The 27,780-nt window shown below is 52.3% G+C and overlaps 2 protein-coding genes across 13 annotated transcripts; one reads left to right on the plus strand and one right to left on the minus strand.

Moving 5' to 3' along the window:
- The first annotated feature begins 31 nt into the window (after positions 1-31).
- On the plus strand, positions 32-9,037 carry LOC102941566. 7 transcript variants are annotated; one of them, XM_037887192.2, is made up of 7 exons: positions 32-134; positions 1,297-1,580; positions 3,337-4,007; positions 4,661-4,731; positions 5,370-5,615; positions 6,306-6,552; positions 7,954-9,037. In XM_037887192.2, the coding sequence occupies exons 2-7, from the start codon at positions 1,366-1,368 to the stop codon at positions 8,061-8,063; spliced, it is 1,560 nt and encodes a 519-aa protein (XP_037743120.1). In that variant the 5' UTR covers positions 32-134; positions 1,297-1,365; the 3' UTR covers positions 8,064-9,037. The 7 variants fall into 7 exon arrangements, with proteins under 7 accessions (XP_037743120.1, XP_037743123.1, XP_037743121.1 ...); XM_037887195.2 differs by having other exon boundaries at positions 6,306-6,536; XM_037887193.2 differs by having other exon boundaries at positions 64-134; positions 1,300-1,580.
- SP2 (Sp2 transcription factor) lies at positions 2,545-27,416 on the minus strand. Of its 6 annotated transcripts, none has more exons than XM_037887183.2 (8): positions 27,307-27,412; positions 22,887-23,049; positions 17,982-18,058; positions 16,395-17,348; positions 15,455-15,755; positions 12,439-12,613; positions 12,117-12,310; positions 10,387-11,654 (listed from the first exon to the last, which is right to left on the minus strand). In XM_037887183.2, the coding sequence occupies exons 3-8, from the start codon at positions 18,042-18,044 to the stop codon at positions 11,554-11,556; spliced, it is 1,788 nt and encodes a 595-aa protein (XP_037743111.1). In that variant the 5' UTR covers positions 18,045-18,058; positions 22,887-23,049; positions 27,307-27,412; the 3' UTR covers positions 10,387-11,553. The 6 variants fall into 6 exon arrangements, with proteins under 6 accessions (XP_043392994.1, XP_037743111.1, XP_043392993.1 ...); XM_043537058.1 differs by lacking the exon at positions 27,307-27,412 and adding an exon at positions 25,800-26,402; XM_037887184.2 differs by lacking the exon at positions 27,307-27,412 and adding an exon at positions 24,238-24,663.
- Between the last annotated feature and the right edge of the window lie 364 nt (positions 27,417-27,780).

A 27,780-nucleotide genomic window follows, 5' to 3' on the forward strand; every position in this document is an offset into this window, starting at 1 on the left:
GAGTTGATGCCTGGCCTCCAATCAGGAGGGAGACAGGGCCAGGCCTCAGCCAGTGGGGAAGCGGCAGGGGCGGGACTCGGGGACCAGGAAATGGTGTCAGGGCTGTAAACAGGCACATGGAGGGGCTGTTAAAGGTACAGCGTCCCGGGGGGAGGGAAGGATGGGGGTGGCTAACAGGAGGTGGGGGACGGAAGGGGGGGTCCATACAGGGGGCATATGGGGGAAACAGAGGGAAGGGGATGTGGGGGAGACAGACAGGAGCAAGGAGGGAAGGGGCAGACAGGGGACATGTGGGGGGAGTAGACAGAGGGAAGGGGCAGACAGGGGACATGTGGGGAAAACAGAGGGGGAGGGGCAGACAAGGCTCCAGACAGGAGACAAGTGGGTTCAGTCAGGGCGAGGAGAAGCGGATGGGGATCAGACAGATGTCATGAGTGGAGGGAAATCAGGCAGAGGACAAGGAAAGGAAGAGGGGAAGAGAGACAGGAATAGACAGGTTCAAATACATGAAGGGTTGTTACAAAGAGGATGGAGAAAAATGGTTCTTCTTGGCCTCAGAGGATAGGACAAGAAGCAATGGGCTTAAATTTCAGCAAGGGAGATTTAGGTTGGAAATTAGGAAAAACTTGCTACCTGTCAGGGTGGTGAAGCACTGGAATAAATTGCCCAGGGAGGTTGTGGAATCTCCATCATTGGGGATTTTTAAGAGCAGGTTGGACACACACCTGTCAGGGATGGTCTAGACAATACTTAGTCCTGCCTTGAGTGCAGAGGACCTCTCGAGGTCCCTTCCAGTCCTATGATTCTATGAGGTTACAAGAAAGGGAGGAGGCCAGACAGAGGGCAAAAAGGGAGCAAAGTGGGCAATCAGGGCTAGTAAGGGAGGAGGAGAAGGGAACAGAGAGCAGTGAAGGGCCAGACAGGAACAGGATGAGGGAGAAGCAGGTGTCAAAATAGGCAAAGGGCTGTTTTTTACAGGGGGGTTGGGGAATCAGATGTGGGACAAGGAGGGGAACATGTGCATCAGAGAGAGGGGAGGGAGATAGGGGAGGGGGGTCAGAGGCAAGGGTGATGGGGCTACTCAGAGAGAAGGACAGAAAGCTAAACTAATCCTGAACCCAGAGAATGTGTGTGTGGGTGCTGGGGGGAGATAGAAATTGGGGGCTGGATCGACAGGACCAATGGTGAGAGTGTTAGGACAGTGTCAGATCAAAACTGGTATTTGTATATAATCCTTCTCCATTTCTTTTTCCCTGCTGGTGTCTCTTCCCATCTCTCTCTCCCTTCTCTCTTCAGCAGGTTGAGTTTTCCTCCCTCTCCTCCACTATGTTTCATTGGGGCTGGAAGCTGTAGTGATGAGAGCCAATGTCTGGTGGTGTCACTGACCTGCAGGCTCTGCAGAGCCACCTCCAGGCCATGGAGCAAGGGACAGGAGATGGCAAGCAGCCAGACGATCACCCACTGTACAAACTGTCTGAGCCTGGGCTGGACGGTGCTGCTCTCTGCAGCCCTGACTTCCAGCAGCCCCAGGAGCTGGAGCTCCAGGAGTCCCGAGGACATGCCCCCCCAGAATGTACCAGGTAGGAGGGGGGGACATGCCACAGCTGATTCACCCAGCTGGACCCATGGAGAACTGGTGGGAAGGCACAGGAGTGGGGCACTTGCGGTGACTTTTTCAAAAGGCAGTGTGGCTTAGAGGCTAGAGCACTGGACTGGGACTCAGCAGACCTGACTTTAATTCCTGGCTTGGCTGCTGGTCTGTTGGGTGACCTTGGGCAAGCTACTTCACCTCCAGCTTTAATGGTGGCTGTTGTTATGGGACACCTGCCCAGCAGGAACTGAACTGCGACCCTGAAGCTTGTTTCTTACAATCCCTTGAACAGCCAACTGATGGTAACAGCTGGCAGTCACTGGACTGGATTTGAACTGTCACTAACAGGGAAAAGCCCCCAGCTCCCTTAGCCCCCTGGTCCCACTCATTAGATCCCATTTCCTAGGGAATGACTCTGCAGGGCCCCAAAAGCAGCAGCTACAATTCAGAACCTCGTGTGAGTGTAGCAGATAGGGTGCTGGACTTGGGTTCTACACCCATCTCTGCTGTGGAATCTCTAGGCTGCTTATTCTAATCCCAAACCTTAAGTCCCTGTCCATAAAGTGGGGATAATACTTCCCCCATATCCCAGGCGTGCTTTGAGGATACAGTCTCTTTCTGGTGTCCACAACTGAAGATGAATTGGAGAGGGGTCAAAGAAGAGCCACAAGAATGAGTAAAGGATTAGAAAATGCCTTGTAGTGATAGATTCAAAGAGAGGGTTCAGGTGTGACTTGATCACATTCTGTAAGTACCTACATGGGGAACAAATACTTACTAATGGGCTCTTCAATCTAGCGGAGAAAGGTCTAGCATGCTCCCATGGCTGGAAGATGAAGCTAGACCCATTCAGACTGGAAATAAGGTGTACATTTTTAATAGGGAGGATCATTAACCATTAGAATAATTTACCAAAGGTCATGGTGAATTCTCCATCACTGGCAAATTTAAAACAAGACTGGACGTTGTTCTAGAAGATCTGATCAGGGAATTGTTTTGGGGGAGTTCTCTGGCCTGTGTTGTACAGGAGGTCAGACTAGATGATCACAATGATCCCTTCTGGCCTTGGAATCTGAGTCCATGAATAAGGGTGAGGTGCTCTGATGCTGCAGTGAAGAGGGCCATCTGAGTCCCTAGATAGAGTGAATACAATAGCTTTAGCTGGGGAGAAAATGGAAGAGCTCTTTGTCATTAGGACCTGTCTGATCTCACAAGCTAAGCAGAGCCTAGTCTTTGTCTAGGAGACTTCCACGGACCACCCCAGTGCTGGTGATTCGGCAGCATACCAGGAAGTTTTTGCATTAGTTTAGGTTTTTGCATTAGTGCAAGGCCCCTGCAATGCTCATGGAAGTCAGACGGGCTTTGCATACACTGTCTTTTGAATCTCACTGAAAGCCATAATCCTGAAGGCTTGTGGCCATTAAAGACCCTCTGTAACTTTTCACAAGAGTTAGCCCCAGTAGCCTGCCCAGTGGTGGAGTTCCAGTGGTTCCAATCTACCTCCAGAAATTCCCCCTGGAGTTTCAAGTGGATATAACGTTCTCCTTCACTTCCTCCCATAAATTGCTGTGTTAAACAGCTGCCACATACCACCCCAGAGGTGGCTGCATTTCACTGGTGGGTGATGTGGTTGCTGCATGCGCACATGTGCATACACACCGTTTGTACAGTATTTGGAGACAGTAAGGGCTGGAAAGATGTGATTTAATTATAATCTCTTCTTTTTGGCTTTTGTCTGCTTCCAGCGCCCAATCCCATGGAGCCCTGAGCAGCCTTGGGAGGCCCAGCCACTCTCTGCTGTGCGTGGAAGAGGAGGTCAAGAACCGGAAAAGACCCAGGCTCTCCAATGGACCCGAGGCCAGTCCCAGCCTTGTCTCTCACTTCCGTCGTGCGCTGAGCGGGCCACAGCCCCAGGGCCCGTCCCCCTTTGGACACATCCTTCAGAGCAATAGCCTGGATCTCCACAGCAGACGTCCCCAGGACGGGCTGCCACACACCAGGACTCTGGACAACCCCAGAGCCACGCATTCTGGGGCTTCGGTGCTCTACAGGCCCAGCCCAGAGCCACTGGAGTCTCCATCCCTGAATTACGGACTCGAGGATTGCTGCCCATGGAGCGGCCGAGCTCCCTCAGGAGGCAGCAGCATTAGCAGCCAAGCGAGCAAGGTGACGGGTCTATATGCCGAGCTGGTCAAGGAGCTGGAGCTGCAGATGGCCGAGCTGCGGAATCTCCTCGCCTCTCGGGAAGAGGCCGCCATGTGGCAGGAGAGGAGGATCAAGGAGCTGGAGCTGGAGAACCAGCAGCTGAAGAGCCAGCTGCGGAACCTAGAGGAGCAGAACGACCTCCTCTCCAGCAGGAACGGGGCAGGGGCAGCGGCAGCCAGGACAGTGCTGGGGTCCGGAAACAGCTGTGTTGGTAACCGAATCCTCCTTCCCTTCCTGCCTTAGCATCGTGGAGGCAGTTTGCAGCTATGCCAGCTCTGATGGCGTTAACCCGATCTCAGGCTCCAAAGGCCTCCGCTGGTCTCTACATTCCCCACTTAAAAAGGCGCCCAGCCGGCCAGAGGAATCAGAGCGTGCGTGGTGTGGGGGGCGTCACCTTATCCTGAGGTGTCAGGCCTTGGCCCAAGCTGGACGCAGCAGCTCAGCCTGATGGACCAATGGTCTGATCCAGCTGAGCAAAGCCCATGTCCCTAGGTCAGAGCTGGGAATACCCGTGTGTGAGCTCAGGGCTTGGCAGCAGACTCTGGCCTCCCGCTGCGCGTTCCGTGGGGTCCTGCCTCCAGCTCGAGTGGGGTGGCTGGAACTCTAGCGGTTCTGCCAAGAGAGAAGAGCACGGCCAGCGGCTCTGTAGAGAGGCCCCTGGGCTGGGATCAAGGGACAGGCACCTGTAGGAACTCTGGGCAAGAAGTGGGCACCAGGGTGGATAGGGAAGGACCCCTATTCTGCGTGTGTGCCTGGGACTCTCGTGTGACCCAGCTCAGCCCGAGGCCAGGCCAGGGATGGAATTGGTTTCCTATGGGCCTCTGCGATGCTCAGTTCTGTCTCTGTGTGCGCGTCTCTCCCCAGACATCAACGAGAGCAACATCCAGTTCCTGAAGGGCCTGGTGGGGCTGCTGGAGAGCAACACGGCGTTGCAGGTGGGTGCCCCAGTGTCTACCCTTGTCCAGGCAGTAGCTACCAGCACCTTGGAGGCAAAAGGCTTCCCTGGCTTGTCTCCATTCCAAGGGTGCATATGAATCAGAGAGGCCGGAGATGAAGAAACCCATTCGAGCCCGTCTGCCCAGCCTCTTGGTCCTGGAGAACATTTTCTAGGGCGTGGCCCACTATAATTTTAAATATTCCAGACAATGGGGGGATTTTGCTCCTGGGGAGATGATCCCACACTCTCTGCTGTCATTCTTCCCTCCCCTGCACCCCCCCATATCCCAGTTAAACCCTATTGTATCATTGCAGGGGCAAGCCGAGTCTCCTGGGCACCCCCTTGGTGTTTCCCCCCTTCACAGCCTCTGATCACGTCCTCCTGTTAGCCAAGCCTCAACGATTTAGCTCAGTTTCTCCAGCCAGGACCCTGCTCTTCTCTGAACACCCTCCAGTTTCTGTCTGGTGTTGAGGAGGAGAGAACTGAAAGCAGGTCGGGCCAGAGTTGTATGGAGGACCTGTCCTCTCCTGGGAGGCGGGAAGGGGCGGAGGCAGAAAGGGGTAGCTCATTCGTCACCCAGTTTTTCCACCACGCATCCCTGTGTGTGGCATCCCCACGCATTCGTTCCTATTGCAGGCCAATGGCCTCCAGCCATTCTCCTCTCCCAATATGGGGGAGCAGAGGTGCACCCCAGCTGAGATCCCCAAAAGCCCCCCAGTCTGGAGGATGCGAGCTGGGGTCCCAAGCGGCTTCCCACCCTGGATCAGCACAGAGGACAGCTCGGGGAGCCCCGTCATGCTCAGTGATGCCACCTGCTTATGGGAGGAGAACGTACAAGATATGCTGCCCGATGGCACCCCAGTGTGGGCATCACCCGTGGAGGTGGGTGATCTGCAATCAGCTCCTATGTGGGCCATTGCTCATTGACTGCATGGGGATACTGCCTCATGGGACCCCGGGAGGGCGCAGGCCATAATAGGGGGTGGCGCACACGCCTCGGGAGGGAGAGGGGGATTGGGCATTGTCTTTTCTCCTTGGAGCCAGGACCATCCCTACCCTTCCAGGTTTGCCCTATAGTATCTGGGGTGCTCTGCAGCACTCAGCTTGCAGTTCTCAGTGTGGCCGCTGCTCTCGGACAAACACCTTCCTGCCCTATTTTAAGTAGGCCCTTGCCTAAATTCCAGTTTAAAGGCAGGAGTGCAGGTGAGTGACTAGAGCAGGGAGGCAAGAATCCTGGGTTCTAATCCTGGCTGTAGGATGGAGTGTAGGCTAGTGGTTAGAGCAGGAGATGAGTCAGGACTCCTGGGTTGTATTCCCAGCTCTGCCAGTAACGTGCTGTGTGACCCGAGGCAAGTTACTCAACCTTTCAGTGCCTCAGTTTCCCCATCTGTAAAATGGGGGCTGATATCCCCTCACTGAGATCAATGGGCTTGGGCCTGAGAAAGGACAGCTGGGGTTAGCCCAGCATTTGTCGCTCGTTTAGCCTACCCGGGGGGGTCTGCCTGAGTCTCCCCAGACTCCGGGCACCCACAAAGAGCGGAATGACAAGAGGCTTCTCTCCTTTTGCCCTAGGAGAATGGGAGGCCCAAGCTGGAGCTGATCCCCAACTCGGGGGTCTACATCACCCACAACCAGCTGGATGACCTCTCGCAGGTTTCCACCGACAAGCCCAAGCTGATGACCAGGCGCCTGCTGGATTACTTCTTCTCCCGGGAGACGCTCGCCAGATCTTCGGCCACCGGCCAGCGCATCGCCCACAACAACACGACCATGGAGAAACCCATCCGCCTGCCGGTCGCTGTGGTAAATGCTATCAAAGGTAGGGGGGGTGGGTAGGGGGCTTTGTGGCGGGAGATGGGGTGAGGCTGGGGCTCCCAACGACGCAGAGGGTGGAGAGCGTGCATGGTGTCGATCCCCTGCAAAAGGGACAGGATGACGCTGTTTGATCCTGGCTGACGGGTTCCTTCTGCTCACCTCCTCCATTGTCCTTGCCCAGCAGGAGGGGTTCTGTCTGGTGCAAAGTCGGACCGCCTGAGACTGGATCCACAGAACTGGCGGATAGCGCAGGCAGGGGCAGTTCAAGCATCCGTCCCATAGCAAAGCCAACAGGACTCAGACCTGCTTGGGGTTTTCCTCGGGCAGCCTCTCCCCTCTGCATAGCCTGTTCAGTTCTCAGCTCCCCTGATGAGACTGCCAGAGCTGGCCAGTCAATGCCAGGTGGTGATGGCTGCTGAGGATTGGGACTAGCTGCCTACTGACAAGAGGACCGAGCCGCCCCACTCCTTTCACCTTGGCCCCAGGGAGATAATGATTTTCAGTCCCTGGCGAGCCGGGCTTGATTTGAATTAGGGACCTAGAGAAGAAATGCTTAGAGCCCATTCCCAGCCCCTCGAACCCTCCAATCTGCTATTTGGGAATATATTTTATCCGTATCCTCATCCGTGCTGGTACAACTCTCCCTTCTGCCGTAGTTCAGGACCCCCAAACGCAGAAGCGTTGTTACTGCCAAGGAAGTCATTGGGCCTGACCCAGCGAATTACAAAACGTAACCACCCAGCATTAGTGGGGAGACGCACGTGAGGCTGCAGAAAGAGAGGGTTAGTTTTAATACCCCAAGCTGTGTGCCTGGATTGGACAGGTGGAGACGCCGGAACAATTCTAACAGCAGATGCAGGCCAAGGTTTCCAGAAAGGGTCCACTCGAGGCACCTGAAAGGGTCCTGATTTTCAGAGTGCTGGTGCTCAGTGCTTTCTGAAAAACCCCATCAAGGGGTCTCAGATTGGGCACCCACAGCCAAGGCAGCCCAGATCCCCAGTCACGCCTGCCAGTCTCGCCCCCTGCACTTTACACACCTTCAACTCACTAGCGTTTCTGATCTAGTTAATCAGCCACCCTCGCGCAGTTCCCGGGACGTAGGGATTACCACCCCGTTCGGCAGCAAAAGATTCAGACTCAGAGGGTGAAGATACCACTGTGCTAAATGCAAGATCAGATTGGATGGGTGATGCCCAAGGTCGCAGAGCAAGTTAGTAGCACATCAGGGATGAGAGTGCAGGACCAGGGGCATGGTGTCCTTGTCTGGGTCCCACATGCTGCATTGCGGGTGAGCGTGGGTTTTGCATGATGGGATCTGGCGTGATTCATCTCCGTGGATTCAGAAAAAGCCAGAACGACGCTGGTTTTTTGCTCCACTTCTCTGCCCATCCCCACCCTCCTCCAGAGTACGTCACCAAGGTGTGCGGCAAGAGCTGCAACTTCAACGCCGTGATCAACAGCAAGTGTGGTACCTCCCGGAGGGCGGTCAAAAAAATGATCATCAAAATGGAGTAGACGGCGACGCCCATTGAGACAACGGCGAACCAGCTCCCAAGACGCTCCTCAGAGGATCCATCGCCCCCACTCCAACGTACGCTGGCGGGAGATCGACACAGCGGTGCTGGTGGCCCAGGTCCCCTCCCACCCAGCTGCATTGGGGGGGAGCGTGGTGGAGGTGACGCACCCCTCCCAGCAGACGTTACGGGGACAGCAGTGGTGCAGTTTAGTACGTGCACCACAAGGCCTGAAGCGCCTGCTGTGTGGCCGTCCTGGGGCATTCGGTCCTAGCATACGGACCTCGGTGCGTGCATTCCTGGGGAGGGGAGACTTAACGCCTTCTAAGGAAGCATCTGGGATCTGCCGCGCCTGGGGGAGAAGAGAGCTGGCGGGTACGTTCTGGGGCAATAGCTCTGACGTTCCGTTCTGACGAGTCCCTGAGGGGGGAGGGTTGATCCCAACTGGGACGCGGCACTCACCCATGGGAAATCTTGGTCCTCTTTCAAAACTTGTCAGCTCCATTCAGGAATCCCAGCTCCGTGACGCTGAACGTTAACACTGCGGCCCTCTCCTCCGCCTGTGGGCAAACTCTTCTCCCCTCACATTGGACTGGAAGAGGGACAATGCTGGCAGTGGAATGGGGCCCAGGCTGCAGTCACGGCACTGGACTCTCTGGCCAGAGCAGGGGAACTTCTGCTTTGAAACAGTTCTTACCAGACTATTTACCGACCGGGCCTGTAGATGAACTCAGAGCCTTAGTCTTTGGAGTGGGGGGGATTTCATCTCCCTCCCATAGGGCAAGGTCTGCTCTCATGCAGAGGCTCACGGTGCGGCTCAAAAAGCAATTTCTCTGCTCATTGTAGGTGTAATAATTTAACTGTGGGCAAGGCATTATTTCCCCCCCATAAAGAAAGTTCCCATAAATATTCGTTCTTGTAAATAAAATAATCCTTCCTCTCCCCCCAACTTCCCTAATAAAGGCTGGAATGTAACAGTTGTTTCTCCCGCCTGCTTCCCCATGCTGAGGGTGGAGGGGGAGCATGGTGGAATTTATAGTCTCTAGGGTTGTCACAGAGATTAGAAGTAGCGCTAAGCTGCCTACGGTAGAGACAGCCAAAACGGGGCGGGGGGGGTAATTTTAACCAGGAGTTCTTTCCATCGTTCAGCATCTGGGGCAGGAGGGCTTCCCCCCACTCCCAAGCCACGATTCAGCCTGAACGCCTCTCTCGGGTGACCCGAAAGAGAATTCAAAGTGGCCCGTTTGGTGCAGTTATTGGCCTCCTCTGGCAGGCTCAGAATGGAGCAATTCCCACCTTCTCTTTTCCGAGGGTGAGCTGACGCCGGACGCTGAAGCTGGCTCCTTTAAGAGGATCCTTCTCTTGCTTCCAGGAGATGCTACCAGAGCACAGCAGGGGCAGCGTGTGTGTGGAGGGGGAGGGACGGAGGTGGTGGGACACTTTCCAATGACTCCAGTTCCTGAGCAATTTCCCCTGCCCTCCAGGTCACCGGGCAGCTTTTGAAAGTCATTGACTGTAATTTTTCCTGCCCAGTGCTGGTGAAGGGGCTTGATTGAAGGCCTTCGGGTATCCGGAGCAGGGACAGCACCAGGGCTTCCCCAGCATTGCCCCCGCCCTGGAGAAGGGGGTTTAAAGGGCTGAGCTCCCTCCATCTGATTTTTGGTTAAGAATGTCCCATGCCCCATGTCCTCTCGACATGGACACTCGTCTGTGGGGAACCAGCAGCTCATTTCCCAAGGTCAGGCAAGTTAGAGGGTAAAGCTTGTGTCGCCCTATCCAGGGAAGGACTTGCAGACCCACAGATGGTTCTGAGGTCCGGCCTGACTGTACCAACGGGATCCTTTTTTGGGTAAAGCTCGGGAGGATAGAGAGATGCTCCAAAAGACGAAAGCCAGTGGGCAGCAACTGTAAAGCTCTTTGCAACAAGGACTGTCTCTTATTCTAACGCACAGCTCCTAGCACAATGGGGCGCTACTACAAAGAACAGTGTGGTCCAGTGGGTGGGGCACTGGCCTGGGATTCAGGACACCTGGGTTCCATTCCCAGCTCTCCCACTGACCTTGAGCAGGTCACTTCCCCTCTGTGCCCTGACCTTTCTCCTCCCAGCTTTTGCCTTGACTAGGTAGATTGTCTCTGCCCCAAGGAGCTGACAATGTAGGTGGCTCCAGTGGACGGGGTTGAAATCTCAGCAGGTCTCTTGGTGCTACTGTGATACAAACAACTGACCTGGTCACCCCCCAACTAACCATCTCACCTCTCCCCAAAAACTGGTCCCTCTTACCAGGCGTCACGCTTACAAGACAAAGGATCCTTTGCTTCCCATGCTGGGTTTGCCTCTGGCGACTAAATTTATTTAGCAAGAAAAAGCTCTTGGCTGACTCTTCACCAGCCAGCCAGTTACATCGTTAATAAAGAACAACAGATCTGTCACTTAATTCATAAAACATACCTCAAGCAGTTACAACTAAAAAATAAAGTGGATTTTTTTTTTTAATTTAAAAGCTCAAAAATAACAAGCCATATGTTTTTGAAACATGTAGTAAACACGGAAGCAATATAGTCTATGATACAATATACACTATACACAGTGATGGGCTGCCGGGGGTGGGGATTGGCATTATGGGCAAAAGAGGATTTAAAGATCCAAGATTCAAAAGGAAATGCCATGTCACTGAGAAATGAAAAGGAAAAATAAATCAGCGGAGAGGAAAAAAACCTCTTCAATTCATAATTAGAAAAGAACTTTGGAGGGAAAAGGATTGGGAGGGCAGATTATCAAACGGGCGCAATTAAATAAAAAAAAAAAAAAAGCACTCACGATACACAGTGTTCATACTTGGGAGCTGGGAGCATAAGGCAACAATTTCCATAGAAAAAAAGGGCCTTCCAAAGGAGTTTATAGAGAGAGATATTTATAGATATTTATAGATTTTAAATATAAAGTAGGAATGTGCCGCAGAGCGCTAGGTGGGCTGTCTGGAGTGCTGCCCCCCGCTGTGTCGAAGCTTCACAAGTGCAGGGAGTGGGGGGGCACCGTGAGAAAGTTTCACCGGCATCCTTGTCCTGTTTACATGAGGATGGCACGGCACGGCTTGTTCAGTCCCCCCAGCCCGCGATGCAGCGAGGAGCATCTGCCGCTCGCACCCACGTTAGCATTTTCCTTTGGAAATAAGGGCTTCCCCTTCGTCCCGGCCCGTGCAATCAATGTCCGGCTCTGACGCGCTCTGCGGAGGAAGGAGCTGGATTCCCAAGGACTGTGCTGGAAGGCGGATGGCTTCCGAGGAAGGAAGATCAGCAATGACTCCTCTCCCCGCGCAGACACCTCTGGGAGGGTATCAAAGCCAGGAGTGCGACTACGGCTGTGGAATCCCAGGCTGGCCGTCTGCCCAACCCCTACGCCGTACCCATGCCGGGGACTGTCCATGACAGTGCGGGGCTTAGCCAGTGCTAGAGGGCCAGCTGGCGGCCCCCGCGTCTGGCTGCCGCTAACCCTACAAGTTCTTGGTGACCAGGTGGGTTTTATAGTGCTTCGTCAGGTGGTCACTTCTCATGAAGCGCTTTTGGCACTGCGCACACTCAAAACGCTTATCACCTGCCAGGGAAACAAGAGCAACGTTCAATGCGCCAGAGGCCAGTGCTTGCTGCTGCAGCTGAGCCTCGATCGCTCCAGCTCTAGACTTACGCCCGGAAGGGCGCGTGTTGCGTCCTCATGCCGGGAAGGGGGAATGCACCGATGCATGCTCCCCTTCGCGCCCAGCTCCCCGTGTGTACAGCTAGCACCCCGTCCCTCCCCCTGCAGGGAGATGACGGATCTGTGCCAAGCTGCAGTTGGGGCGACGCGAAAGCAGCAGAGACCCCATATGCTCTGGAGCCCCCCTCCCCATCACCTAGTCAGCAAAGCGCTCGGCGGGCAAGGCGGCAGCATGCTGTGGGGTTACTGGTGAAGCGGAAGCAGGAGAGGGGGGAGACAGTCCCACAAGACCAGCTCCGAGACACGGCAGGGCTCTCCTGGTGGGACACGGGAGATGGGGAGCAGGGGCGGCGGGCAACAGACCTGTGTGCGTCCGGGCGTGCCGCTGCAGCTCATCGCTGCGCGTGAACCGCTTCCCGCAGAAGACCCAGTTGCAGACAAAGGGGCGCTCGCCCGTGTGCAGGCGGACGTGGGCCCGCAGCAGCGAGGTCTTGCGGAAAGTCTTGCCGCACTCAGGGATGTGGCAGATGTGCTTCTTCTTCCCCTGATCCCCTGACCTGCCGGGACAGGAAACCATCGTGACTGTTACTCTTGCTGATGTGGGGGCAGGGAGGGGAAGAGATGGCTGGCACTGTCTCTCTCTCCCCCCGACAATCACCTGTCCCGCCCCCATCTGCCCGCTCACCTTTTCTCCCCGTCCTTGCAGTTGGGGCAGGTGCATGCCATGCGCCGCCTTTTCTCCCCAGGCTGGATCTCCCCGGACAGCGCCTGCTCCATCTGCAGCTGGATCTGGGTTGGGCTCAGGCCGCTGATGGTCAGGTTGTTGCCAGACACGTTTTGGACTGTCAGCTGCTGCTGGCCTGCGGGTGAGAAGCAGAGGGAGAAGGGTATTAAGCCTGCTGCTCGGCGTTCCCCTGGGAGACCCCCAACCCCAAGGGGAGACGCAAACGTCTTGCTTCTGGCGTTGTACACGCCTCTTTTCCCATACTCCCCCACACAGGCGATGCTCCAGCTGCCTAAGCAGATCAAATCCTTAAAAGGGAGGCCTGGCAAAGGGAAAGGAACCAGCTCCAAAATGTGACCAGTCCCTACTCAGCACCCCCAGATTTTGCTTCCTTTCTTCTCTGTGCCACCCTAGTCTGCAGTGTCCCAACGGCCCTGGACCCCCCCGTGGTGCTGGCCCTTTAAGGGGGAGGCAAGTCCCTTTTTTCTGAATATACTGTGCGGTTTTTCAAAGTTTTCAGTTTAACCCTTGGGGGCGGGGGGGAACAATCGGAACAGGAAACGAAAAAGAAACTTTGAAAAAACGTGCAATATATTTACAAAAAAAATGGGACTTACCTGGCACCCTGAGGGGCCAGCTCCAAGCTCCGGCTTCAGGGACGCAGGAGCCTGGGCCGCACCGGGGGCTGGAAAGAAGAAAACTGATGTCAATGTCAGCGAGTGGAATTGATCCTCCCAGGGCCCCTGGGTGACGGAAATCCAACATCCTTCAATGCTGCTGAAAAAGGTCAGCTCAGCGCCTCTTCAGACCGAAGCCCTGTAGCTACTGAGCAGATGCTTTCCCTTCAGCAGGCCTCAAGACTGCTCTGCAGGGATCCTTTCTCTGCAGCAGAGAGGGCAGCTCAGCTTCCACAGTGCTTGGCTTCACTACGGGGGCCCTCCAAGGAAGTGTCCAATAAGCGCCAACTGTGGAAACTGGGCTGAGACACCCATCAACTCATCTCACGTATGGAACAGCCAGCAGGCCCTGCAGAGCCTGGGCTGGATCTGAACTTGCAACCCTTGAGGTGGAAGGTTTCATCATCATCTCAGGACTAGCCTCCTCAGCTGGTAGCTGGTAATTTACCATGAAACCACTACACCATGGTGGATGATGCAGACAGGAGTGAACATCTGGCCAGTGCCGATTCATTTATTTGCTGGTTTCGGGACAGATTTGTGTGCAAGCCACAAATCGTGGCAGCTCACTTAGCAATCATTCTGTATTTTACACTGCTTTGGTTTAGCCAAGCGAGGCAAGAACAGCTTCCAACTTAAAAATCCAGCTGGGAATCTTGCCACTTCCTGCTGAGGAAGAAGCCCTCTGGCAGGTCTTTCTGGATCAGAAAACAGATTGCCTTTTCCCAGACAGAACTTCCTTTCCTGATGCTTCCTGCAGCAAAAGCCTCCCAGCTGAGCTCTGGAATGCAGAAACGTGCCACTGAGAGCAATGGGTTGATCTACCACATTGGCTGGGGGCAGATGCAGGCAGGGATGGAGCACACCACAGAGCCATGATTCTCCGAAGTCAGCTATGAAAGGAAGCGTCTATGTCTGCAGTGCCACCTTGGAACAGGAGGAGTTGAATGCAGTGCAGTATTTGCAACCTCTCTGTTGCCAAAGAGATATGGGGATTGGGCTAAGACTCACCATTACTTCCAGCCTGCACAAATGCAGGATGGCAGTTGTGGTTTTGATATTTTCTCTGGCATGGTAGGAAAGTCACTTGCCCTAAGAAAGGGACACAGGGCTGTGTCCAGAACTGAACAGCAAGGGCATTATGAAGCAGGAGCTGTCATGGCTTGGGACGCTCAGCCACTCAGAATTCACTGGATTTCTTTCTAATCACTAGTCCATGACCAGCGCTTGGAAAATTTTAGAGATCCTGAAAGCATCTGTAGTGGTCTGACTACTGGAAGCACCTTCACAGTAGCCTTCCCCATGTGACTGTGGCAGGGAATAACTCACCACCTGCTAGAGCAGTGGTTCTCAAACTGTGGGCCGGGACTCCAAAGTGGGCCGCAACCTCATTTTAATGGGGTCGCCAGGGCCAGCATTAGACGTGCTGGGGCTCAGGACTGAAGCTGAAGGCTGAGTTCCAACCCCACCCAGGATGGCGGGGCTCGGTCTCCAGCCCCCTACTTCCCCCAGGGTCATATGGTAATTTTCTTGTCAGAAGGGTCTGTGGTGCAGTGAAGTTTGAGAACCCCTGTGCTGGAGAGAAGAGATGAAGGCTTTACACTGCTTGGAAGCTGGGATTCCAAGCTTTTGGGTTCTAGCACTAATGGTTTTGTTTTAAATAGCCGCTGCCTAAACAACAGGGAGTTGAAAGGCAAAAGAATCAAGAAGGAAATCGGCTGGAGGGCTGGTACAGTACCCTCTCATACCACCTGACAAGGATAGACTAGGACAAAGCAGGAATTCCAGCTCTCCATACCATCTGCCTCTAGTCTCGGGGTGGTCTGATAAGTAGGTGAGCTTAAAACTCACTGGGTCCGTACATCTACCAGGACTTTCGGGAGATTGGTTCAGGACCCAACAGAGCAAGTCAGCCCTCAGACAGGCGTGACTATCAATCCCTGCTTTCATTAATTAACTTGGTAGCTCAGAGAGGCTGTGAAGCACCCTTGGGGCTCAGCACAGCTGATCTATCAGACGAGGCCTCCCTAGGGCTGCAGAGATACACAATGTGGGATCTTTTGGGACAAAAGGGACTATAGAATTGTAGGACAGTTAACAATCTGCAGTACTCAGTCACGGGCACCAGGGCTTGGCTTAAGATCCAACTGAAATCTACGCAGCCAGCGAGGAAGTTCCTGGCCCCCAGAACCTTTAAGGCTTTGGGAGCTCAGATAGTTTCTTCCCCCCCTACCCCGCCCACCTCCCCAATCAGCACACGTCACGTCCCTAGCACCAGGGTGTAACAGTGCATATCCCACCTCCGGTGTTGGTGATGGTGACAGGTACGCCTTGGACTTGGACACCGTTAATGTTGATGGTCTGCATCGCCTGGGCCGCAGCCGCCAGCTGAGCGGCGTTCAAGCTGATAATGCCTCCAGCAGGGGCGATCTTCGGCAGGGGGCGCTCTTTGCGGGCAGCTGGCTTTTTGCAGCTTCCTCCTGCTTGGGCACTGCGGGACATGGGGCTGCTGCAGGAGGTGGGAGAAGGGGCCACCGTCACAGCCGGGGCTTCCTGAAGTAGCACGGTCTGCAGCTCCCCTGAAGGTGTTTTGAAGTAGACCTGAAGGAAGAAGGAAACGGGAAAGGACTCATATCAGCCGTCGCTTAGCCAGAGCACAAATACGGCCCCGTGTGACTCACAGGATTGGGACAATGGGCTTCGGGTCCAACGCCATAGTAAGTCCGCAATTCGCGAGGAATTAAATGTAATTAACGTACACTACGGCCAGCCTGCGAGAGGGGTTTTCTGTGCCCTCCCAGCACTGGGGCCGCCCTGGATCTCTCCACCTAGTCATGATCAGTCAAGAATCAGGAGTTGGCTATGTAAAAATAAGGCAAGTCCTGCAAGGATCCATCACAAGAAAGGCTTCTAACACACAGGAAGGTAACTGCTTGCCACACACCAGTCACATCCACCCCTCTCCCTACAACAGACTAAAAGACGCCTTCCACCTCCCTCGCGACACATCAAACCACCATGCTCGCATAACATGGAAATCTGGGCTTGCAATACACAGCTTGAAAGGAGAAGTTGCCCAGGTATTTCTAAACACAAACCCCGCCTGCAAAGAGATTCCTATCTCATGCAGTACTCCCCGGTCACTCTGCCTTTCCTTACACACCACCAGCTGAGTCACTGATCGTCGGCAGATCTCCCAGACACAGATATACCCACCAGAAAGGGTTAAGGACCTGGTACCTGCGTAGGAGTTGGCTCAGCTGCCTGGATCTGAAAGTTCTGAGAGGACTTCTGGGGGACGGTAGGGAGTGTGGCAGAGGCCGCCTGGACCACTCTCAGGGCCTGCTGGGGAATCTGTACCACCTGCTGCTCTTGCTTGGGTTGGACCACCTGGACCTGCTGCACCACCGCTGGCTGGCCTGAGCCAGGACTCTGCACTATCAGCAGGTTATTTCCTGCCTGGATTATGTTATCTGCCGTAGTCTCTATCAACACCGTTTCTACTTGCTCAGCCACGGCCATGGCTGTCGTCTGGGCTGGTGACATGGCTTTCTTTCTAGTCTTTTTACAGGGCTTTGACGGGCTCTCGGCTATGATCTGAGCCTGAGCGCCAGGGTCCGCGGCATTCACCAGGTTATTAACTGGCAGGGTTAGTGTCATGTTGCCGCCGCCGGTCAGCTTGACAACGTTGCTTGCACTCTGCACAGACGATGCCCCGGCCTTGTGCGCGGGAGCCGGCTTGATTGGCACAGGCTTGTGCGTGGAAGAGGAGGGGGTAATGATCGCTTGGTTAGTGCCGGGAATAATCTGAATCTGGTTGGCTAGGTTCTGTTGAACTTGTATGGTCTGCCCCCCTGCTGCTTGAATCTGAGGGACAGTCTGGTACTGGATGTTCGTAGACGAGCGGGCCCCTTTGTTGATCATGGTTGGATTCTGAATGGCAAAAACCAGCTGCCCCCCAGGATAGGATGTCCCAAGCTGAGACCCTTGGATCTGGAAGAGGTTCCCTTTCGACGACAAGATCCCAAAGCTGTTCTTACTGGAACCCAGAGGAACTGGTGCGGGTTTGATGGGGACAAGTTTTCGAGGTGTGGGCTGAGGCGGGGCCGGAGGAGTGACGGCGGCTTCCACGGCGGGAGGACCAATTTTACTACATGTCGCTGCAAGCAGGGCTAGTGGAGATGGCTGAGAGTCCTAGAGGAGGAGAAAGGAATGAAGAGACGGGTTCGAATTGAGTTGGTTCAGCTGACGCAGGAGATCAGTTTCAGAGGTGATGTAAACACAAAGCAAGCCTCTAAGGTTTCTGTACAGCTGTCAGAATCTTCCTTACCCATCACCAGTGCCTTTGATCTCAAAGCACATCCCCCTTCGGAGATAGGCTGGTGTTACTAGACCCATTAAGCAGATGGGGAAAATGAAACACAGAGGGGAAGGGACTTCTCCAAGGCCACAAAGTGACTCAGTGGCAGAACTAGGAAGACAAACCAGGAGACCTGGCTTCCGGTCCTGTGTTTTACAAGCAGGGCTTTGGAGCTGTGCTCCGGCTCCACTCCAGCTCCAGGCAAAAACCTGCAGCTCCACTGCTCCGGAGCTGCTCGCGGGCTCCGCTCCAAAGCCCTATTTACAAGGCCACCCTTCCTTCCAAATCAACAGCACCAACCTCTACAGAGACAGGGGAGGAAGCTCTGCAGGAGATGCTGATCCCCTGAGGGCGCAGTAAAGCAGCCACTAGCAAAATGGTTTCACAAGCACATTACACAGTTGTGCGTGGTGTGTCCCCCGCAGCTCTCAATGCCACAGTAAGGAGCCACGCAATCGCCCTCTCACCTGTGCTGTGGAGGCAGCAGGCTGCAGGTATTCACTAGGACTGACTGCTGCAGTGGCGGCCATATTGTCCTCTTGACCTGCAGGGAGGAAACACACAGGAGGAGGAGTAAGGCTAACGTTGACAACAAGGAGTACAGTTCTCACCCTTCTGCATCACCCCCAGCCCCGACGCCTAAAGGAGTCACATAACGCGTCCGTCCTCTGAACTAATCTCGCCTTCCAAAATCATCAGTGCTGACGCAACGAATGGCTCAGTTCCTGGCAGCGTGCGCCTTCATATGAAGTGGGATTTTATCAATTCGCAATTTGCTATTTCAACCTTTCCATGGATTGTTGCTAATGGTAGAAGGGACCATTACATCACCATGGGGAGCAAACAGAAGCAAAGGATCAGAAGACAGAGGGAAATGGATGGATTTCCTTGATTATTTATTTGTGTCTTAGCAGCACTAAGGGGCCTTGCATGGAGGTTGGGGCTCTGCTGCACTGGGCACTTTGCAAACAGAGAGGAAGAGACAGATAGTCCCTGCCCTGAAGAGCTTACAGTCTACACAGACCAGACAGAGAAAGGATGGGGGGGCAAATAGAAGCCCAGAGACTTGCCCGAGGCCACGAAGAAGGTCAGCAGCTGAAAGAAGAGTAGATCCTCTGGTCTGACTCCCAGTCCAGTACTCTCTCTGCAGGTCCATGTTGCCGTCTGTTTGCTTCTAAGGGAATGTCTACACTGCCAAAAAAAACCCGTGCAGGGTGTCTCCGAGCCTGGATCTATAGACTAAAAACAGCCATGTAGACATTCTGGCTTGGGCTGGAGCTCAGGCTCTAAAGCCCACCCCACTCCCTGGGCTTTGGAGTCCAAACAGTCTACACTGCTATTTTCAGTTCTGAGGCTGTAGACCTGGGCTCGGAGATTCACTGCCATGGTGGTTTTTTTTTTTTTTTTTGCAGTGTAGACATACCTGAAGTTTTCTATCAGGGTAAAGTTTTAATGCTGTTTTGAGTTGGAAACAGAGTCAGTGCCGATTACTTTGGTGTGTTATTGGTGCAGAATGTGTAGAAGTCATTATGCAATTATGGGATAACTCTCTGCTGGAGGTCCCCTGCTTGCAGTGCAACTGCAGGAGGTCGAAAGGAAAATGCTAATGTGCAGATGGACAGGGAGGACATACAGCTGCAGCACTCAAAACAAAAGGACAAGAAAGCACGGCGGATGATTTCATGAGAGCCGAAGCTAGAGAGTGGAGTACCCAGAGTTTGAAATAGGCAACTGAATGGGAAGAGAGACGAGCTCAGGTCAAGGATGAGGCTACACTAGGTGGAGACAGGGTAAGAAAAGTGCTTGTTTGACACATTTAGCAGATGGAAGCAGAGCCTGCAGTAGCAACCATCTCAATTATTTGAATACTCTGATTAGATACTATATTCCTGTTACACAGCATCAGAACCTGACAGGTCCAGCACTCGCTGGAGGTTTCCAGTATGACCGTCAACAGTGAAAAGGTTAATACTGTTAGCACTTAATGGAAATACTTGCGCTTCTCCACTAACACCCTTCTGACAGGAGTGGGCAAGTTCTCAACTTCTCAGCCCTAACGCTCATGCTGCAGACTCCAGCGAGACAGAAGGGAATGAGGAAGGTTACAATGAGCACAGCAGAAAGGATTGCTTTGTTACAGGCTTAAATACAGTGAAGCCAGGAAAAGACCCTCCTAAATCCTTAGAACTTGCAGAGTCTTTTGTCCTGGAGCAAAAAGACATTTCATCCATGTTATTTCCTTTGGCAAATTCCCCGGTCATCCCACCTAACATTCTTGGTATGGCTCAATAGCTTTATAATATTTACCTAGAAGACATGCCAGTGGGAGCTTTTCTAAGCCCGAACTCTCTGCGTTACAATCACTGGCAGAGTACGGATTTGAAATGGGGAGTTATGGACATTTGAGGAATATGGATGTTCACAGACACTCTCCCATCTCAGAGAGACAAAGCGAGGGGTGATCTTCGGCCTTAAGGTCTGGCATCCTCTGTCAGAAACACTGACAATACACTAGCCCCAACCAAAGGCTGCATCCGTACTAGGAAAAAGAGACTGGTTTTGGACCACATGGTAAAATCCCAGTGTGGACAGGCAGTCTGTAGTTTCACAAGTGTCGAGATGAATGTGGGGAGGGCCTACGGTTTATCTCGACTAGCTAACACTTGTAAAAACAACAATTGCCTAGTCCACACTAGCATACTAACAAATGATTCAAAACCACCTTTTTTTCCCCTGGTGAAGACAAGGCCTCCCCGTAAGCAGAAGGCAAATGCTGAAGTCCAAGAAAAGTGATCCACTCATGATATGGAGAAGCCAGGTCTTAGCTAATAGGGAGGGGAAGCGTTTAGTTCCAGTTTGCTTCGCTTTGCTGCTATGAGCAAAATCAGCCCATTTACAAGGAGACGGGTCTTCACAGCAAAGCATGGAATGATCTCAGAATGGGTAGGCAGCTCTCCAGCTTCGGCTCCCAACCTTGGGGAGATGTCCAGTACCCATGCACCCTGCACACGCCATGAGCCATAGCAGTCAAATCAAGGATGCAGTATCTACACCCCCCAAGAACAGCAACCAACACCCTAAGTAACAGTGTAAAGGAAGACACCACAATGGGAGAGAAACAGAATGGCAGGCACGGTCTCTATACAATCGGAGACACACTGCACACGACAGCTCAGTCTGCCGCAGCCTATGAAAAGATGGGAGGAAAGGAATACAGTCTTGACATGCCAGGAGTGTGAACCCTGGGGCTATTTACCACCAGCTATAAGATTTGACTACTTCTCCAGTGATTCAGACAAGGTGGATAGTTCTTGACTAGTGCTTGATAGTACTTTCTTCCACACTGCCTCTCATGTATAGAAGGAGGATATCTGTAACCATCTGCAAAGCCACCCCCCTGACCTCCTGCAAACTCTCCTAGGCCATGATGCCTCTAAAAAACTTGACAACGGTTAGGCGGCTGGTGTGCTAAGGCCACTGCCCGTCATGCTGACCAGGACTGTCTTATTGTTTCCTTCTGCTCCCCCATCTGTCGGTATCCACCCGCTGTCTCATGTCTTATCTCTAGATGACAAGCTGTTTGGGGCAGGACCCTCTGTCTGTACAATACCTAGCACCATAGGGCCAGGGTCAGTGACTGGGGCTCCTGCAGGCTACCACAGTATAAATAATAAATAGTAAATATAACTGAATTACATCAGTATTTCTTACAGGTAGGTCAATGGAGAGACCTAGTGAATTAACATACTGTGCTGCTTAATTTGATTATCAGTTTAAGGAGTAACTCTAGGAATCAGTGTGTGTCTACACTTTACTCAACACAGGAGCCAGTCATAAGATCTTAATACAGCTCAGGGCTAGGAGAAAGGCTATTTATATATTTCAGATGCAATTAAACCCAGAACACTTAGTAACGTCTATGTCCGTTGCTCTCATTCTCCTTTTTGCTGTTTTGACTGCCCTGAATGTTACTGACCAGTCTTTAAAACTATCGTTGGTCAGCAGAGACACAAAACTTCTCTCTGAGTAATGCCGAACCTTTCCCCAAACAGAGAGTAGCAAGCAAACTGAGCTAGCGGGTTCCAAGCCAAGTCACCAAGGAGTCCACTTCCCAAAAGCAGACAGTTCAACACTGAGTAAGGAAAGACTCCAGGCTTCTCCCAAAGCTACACAAAGGCTGTTTCACATCCTGCCATGGCCAAGTGCATAAATCCTCACAGAGAGTCAGTTTAGAGATCCCAGAGCCTGGGACATCATCAGATGGAAATTATTTGCACCAGTTCTGACAGAAGGGCATCCATTCCCTTCAAGCCACTCTTGCTCATTCATTGTGGTAACCTCTCAGCCACCAAAGCATCAGATGTTAGCGCCCAGCTCGCTGGCCTTTGATAAAAGGACAGATTTTTCCCAGAAAACCAGGGGCTTGAACTCCTGCCCAACCTAAATGACTGTACCCTCCCTTTCAGCAGAAGCAGGAACTGCTATGGATTAATTTCTTGGATGGCACGAGTGACATTAAGCCAGGCCAAAAAATGAAACACATTAAAGGGGAGTGGGGGGGGGGGGGTGTCATTAACCTTTATAAATCAATTAGGGGGATAAATGTGGAGAGAGAAGTCATCTCTGTGTGTTTGCTGTTTGAACCCAGTGTTAATCTGCCACCCAAACATTTCCTCCCAACATCCCCTGGTGACAGTTTGACATTTTGAAAAGGCAACAGAGTACAAATCCACTTACAGCACGGTAAGACCAATGGGCTACTTAAACACAACTTCCAGGAGCCCATCTCTCTGTCCAATTCAGATTTGGGGTCAGAACCATAATTTACTAGAGTAAATGTTTCCAAGCCTGTAGTCTTCTGGGCTACAGACCTTTATTAGAAGCAGGAGAAGTTCCTCCTTGGCAAACTATCACCATCTGTCATCATCTAACAGCAGTTTGCTGGGAGCTACTCACTTATTCACCAAGAAGTCACTTAACAATTCAGAGTCACTTTGCCCTTCTGTAAACCCACAACTACAGTCAAGTGCCAAACGGAACAGAACACCCCTTGAACCTGTCAAAGAGCGCTCACTCAAAGTTACAACCTCTCTGTCCACCCCATTCCCACTGTCCTTTGGCTCTCTGCCTTGGAAGACTGCTGGCTGAAGAGTTGTTTCTTTTATCGAGTTATCTGAGCAAATACAATTAGGACTTGTTCCTGCCCTAGGATACACAACCAGGGACACGTACGTACCAGCTAACTGTCCAGATACCGAGTCTTTAAGCATGCAGGCTAAACAGCTCTCTACGTTAGTTTAGAATGCATTTAAAAACTCCACAGGACTGCAAACTGAGCAATCAAGCTGTAGAACAAGAACAAGAAAACTTACCAATCGCGCCAGCCAATGAGAACCCATTTCCAGCCAGTAGTAACGCCTGTTAGAAGCCAGCTGGAACATTCACACCAGCACGATTGGTAGGTTTTCTGAGAGGCGACTGCTTCACTTGTCACAAGACTTAATTTTTTGAAACTCTGCCATTATCTTCAACATTCTACAAAAGATATAAAGGGAAGAGTGGTTTGGGTTTTTTTCCCCCTAATGATAATTAGCCCCTTTCATTGAAGCTCTGCCATCAGGAAATTTTCCTTTGTATCCACAACTTCCTTCTCAGGATAAAGAGCCTATGCAAATACTTACATAACACACCTATCAATACTCAGTACCAAAAGTGGCAAGACATGTCTCCAAGTCCTGCAATCTGGTCTACGCAGGCAGTCTTCTACAGAGATATGAAGACTACGCAGGTGTAAAAGGTCTATCTATCTATGGTACTTATTACATTACTGTAGGATCCAAGTGCCTCACAATCTTTAATATATTTATTCTCACAACACCCCTCTGAGGTAGGAAAGTATTGTCCCCATTTTACATATGGGAAACTGAGGAACAGAGAAGCTGAGTGACTTGCCTGAGGTTGCAAGTCTGTGGTGGAACAGGGATTTAATACCACAATTCTCAGTTCCCAGGCTAGCCCCCTAACCACTGAACCATCCTTCCCACCCATATGGATCACATTGCATGGCTGGAGCTCATGTGTGAAAGAAACTACACTGGAAATAAAAAACACAAAGGAACATCCACCTAACCAAAAGCAGCCTTTGTACATGTGGCTACAGCTGACCTCACGAAACCATAGCTTTAGGTAACATGGCCCTGTTCTTACTGGGGACAGGCCTAAAAAGGAATAAGATGTTAAACCAACTGAAAGATGGGGACAGAAGCTTCCTCTTTTGCAGAGGATTAGAAATATATGTTTACTGCAGTCAGACAGCAGATTCAGGAAATTTAAAAATAATTCCTAAACCCACAAGTCAGCTGAGAGAAAAATTTTGGTTTTATTTCTCAATTCTTCACAATGGTTATGTATTATTTGTTTAGTGTCAACAAGATGCTTGGAGCTGCACATTGGGTAGGTGAGCAGAGCTCTAGTTCTACATTTAATAGGACTGCCCGATAGATTAGGTCCAAAATTTAAGGGTAATGGAGAAAAAATGGATCTTAGTAAAATTGTTCGTAATGATTAGATGGACCTTTGGTCTGACCCAGTATGGCTGTTCTTAAGTTCTTATTAGCTTGTGATGAAACACACACACACCCCTGAGAGATGTAATAAGCCAATTTAACCCCCACTGTAGATAGTGCTAGGTCAGCGGAAGAATTCTTCTGTCAATCTAGCTACCTTAGCCTTCTGGGCAGGTGGATTACCTACAGCACCATGAGAACCCCTCTTGTTGCTGTAGCGAGCGTTTACACTGGAACACCACAGCGGCACCACTGCAGTTGTGCTGTTGTAGCATTTTCAGTATAGACACAGCCTAAAAGAAGTTACAGAAAAAGTATTTTTTCAGTGTGTTTATTCTGTGCATTGGCAAGCACTGTGTGTTTAGTTGGTTTCACTGTTACCCTGTAGAGCAGTAGTTTTTAACCAGGGGTACACATACTCCTGGAGGTATGCAGAGACCTCCCAGGGGGTACATCAACTCATTGAGATGTTTGCCTGGTTTTCCAACAGGCTACATGAAAGCACTGGCGAAGTCAGTACAAACTAAAATTTCAGATAAACAATGACTTGTTTATACTGCTCTATAAACTATACCCTGAAATGTAAGTACCATTTTATATTTAAATTTATTTTATAATTATATGGCAAAAATGAGAAAGTCAGCAATTTTTCAGTACCAGTGTGCTGTGACACTTTTGTATTTTTATGTCTACTTGTTTACCAAATCAGTTTTTAAGTGAGATGAAACTTGGGGGTACTCAAGACAAATCAGACTCTAGAAAGCAGTACAATAGTCTAGAAAGGTTGAGAACACTGACATAGAGGCAGCTAGCAAAGGAGAAACAAATATGAATTTTAAGGCCAGAAGAGACCACTGTGATCATTTAGTCTGACCCCCTGCACAACACAGGCCAGAGAATTTCACCAAATGGTTTCAGCATCCAGCCATAACTTCTGGTTGAAGTAAAGCATGCATCTGAGAGAGAGAGAATCCAATCCTGATTTATTAAAAATCTGAAGTGATAGAAACTCAACTGCATCCACAGATAAGTTGCTCAAGTGGTTAATTATCCTCCCTGTAAAATGTGTGCCTTATTTCTTTTTGCTAGATATTATTTATTCTTTAGTGCCAGTTATACTAATTTATAAGACCCTTGTAAATATCCACAAGGGAACTGAAAATTTTATATAAAATTTATTTTCAGGAATTCAAAGGGTGATCTCTAGTAAAAACCATTTTTTTAAAAATGTGTCAATTTCAACTTAACAGCACCCCTCTAATATTCTTAAGTGTTTATCACTAAGGCAAACTGTTTTTAAGATACAATGTTCAACCTGAGTGGTCGCTCTAGCACCAAAACTTCAATATGTTAGTTCTGGAGTTTCTTCATTATCAATTCTGATTCTTTAACACCTTCTTTTCCCTCAAAGGAGAAAGTTTTCACTATAACCAAATTTGTAACCAGCACATCAGGTTGCACTAAGATAACACAAGACTTACATTTTACTTTGCTATACCTAAGTCTGCTGTATTGCTTTGTCCTCAATAGACTTTTTAGGGAAATCCCCCACTATTTCAGTTTCATAGTACTGTAACATTGGGAGTGCTAACGTGGACAAAGCACAGATGGCTACTGGTGCTTTGACAATATATATGTCATGTTATGCAGATGACTGGCTCCCAGGGCACATGCCTGCACACACACACTCTTATAAGTTAGATTTAACATAGTCCTAACCCCAAGATATTGTTTTGAGTCACTTGGTCCCAGACTCTGGTCTCTAAACCGGTACTTCACAGCCTCCCTATAACAGACAGTAGGAGACATCTGGAGGGTGTGGATATTTTAACTGCTTGATAGTAAACACAACATGGCCCTTGGGACTCCAGCAGCATCAGGGAATGAGAGGGTGATCAGGCCCTGCAGAGACTTCCATCAGCATCAGTCCTGCTGCACACTGTGGTTCCTAAAGCATCCCATGCAGGTGAGGTTCTCCAGCTCCAAGCACCCAGGGACCAAGAATCCCTACATCTCCACACACCCCTGCTAACCCCGTCAGTTTCACCCCCACCATACCTCATGTACTGTAGGGAAGCAGATACCCAGTTAATCCCCTCCATACACCATGCCCATCCCCGGGCAGCCTATTCACCCCTGTACCCAAGGTGCCACACCAAACCCTTAGGAACAAAGTGCCCTCCACACCCACCTCAACGCACTTGGGGTTGAGGGGTATGGAGATTGGCGTGGTCCCAATGTCCCTCACCCTATCCCAATACACTGAGGACGATGCAAACCCTGTACCCCCTGCCCAATCCCAGTGTCCCCAATGCACCGGGGGACCACACAAATCTCCTGACTCCCTACCCATCCCTAATGCCCCCCAGTGCCCAGCCCAATGCACCGGGGAACCATGCAAATCTCCCTCCCCCATGCCACCCACCCCAATGCAGCAGGGGACCATACAAACCTCCCTGCCCATCCCTAGTGCCCCCCAATACCCAGCCCAATGCACCAGAGGACCATGCAAACCTCCCTCCCCCTCACCATCCCTGATACCCCCCAATGCACCAGGGGACCATGCAAACCTCCCTGCCCATCCCTGGTCCCCCCAATGCCCACCCCAATACGCTGGGAGACCATGCAGCCCCCCCCGCCACCCACCCCAATGCAGCAGGGAACCATACAAACCTCCCTGCCCATCCCTGGTCCCCCCAATTCCCAGCCCAATGCCCCGGGGGACCATGCAAACCCCCCCCCCCCCCGCCATCCCTGGCGGCCCGCAATGCCCCGGGGGACCATGCAAACCTCCCCCCTCCCGCCATCCCTGGCGCCCCCCAATGCCCCGGGGGACCATGCAAACCTCCCCCCTCCCACCATCCCTGGCGCCCCCCAATGCCCCGGGGGACCATGCAAGCCCCCCCCCCCGAGACTCCGGCGCAGCACGAGCTGCGGGTCCTTGGGGAGGCGGGTTATCCCCGCCCGTCCGTCCGTCCGTCCCGCCTCCTCCCGGGCCCCGGAAGCGCCGCCCGCCCGCAGCCCGGGGAGGGCGGAGCAGGGAGCCCCACGCCCCCTTCCGGGTCCCCGTTCCGCCCGGGTCGGCGCCGCTCCCGCCCCGCTGCCGGGGCCCCGGAGCCCAGGCCCGGCCCCGTCCCGCCCCCGCTCTCGGGCCCCGGGGCGGGGGCTCCCGCGCTCTGCCCGCCCGGCCCCCCGCCCCGGGCAGGGGTGAGCGAAGTGCACAGACCCGGCTGGAGCGGAGGCGGCGGCGGCGGCGGCTCCGACCCCCTCACGGCGCCATCTTCCTCCTCCTCGGCCGCCCGGGCACCGCCCTGAACGCCCCGCCCCCTCGGCTGCCATACGGCCAATCCCCACCCGACCCGCACCTTTCCTGGCCAATGGGAGCGCGGACACACTGGCACTGCCCAGTCAAGAGCCACTAGCGCCTGATTGGCGTCTCCGCCGATCAATCGGACCCAGTGATGGAGTGCCGGCTGCACCAATGAGCGGCTGATTTGAGAATGACGGACGGATCTGGGAGACCAATAGAAAGACGGTTTTCTGATTGACGATGCGGCTTACCAATAGACGGAAGACCAAACTATCGCCCACTGGTAATTGATTGACAAGTGAATGCGGGGGGGGGGGGGGGGGGAACGGACTAAAAATAGGCGGGATTTTTTTCAGTAGAATTCTGCGATTGGTCACTACAGACGATGAT

This window comes from Chelonia mydas, chromosome 27 (assembly GCF_015237465.2).
Source record: "Chelonia mydas isolate rCheMyd1 chromosome 27, rCheMyd1.pri.v2, whole genome shotgun sequence".
NCBI lineage: Eukaryota > Metazoa > Chordata > Testudines > Cheloniidae > Chelonia > Chelonia mydas.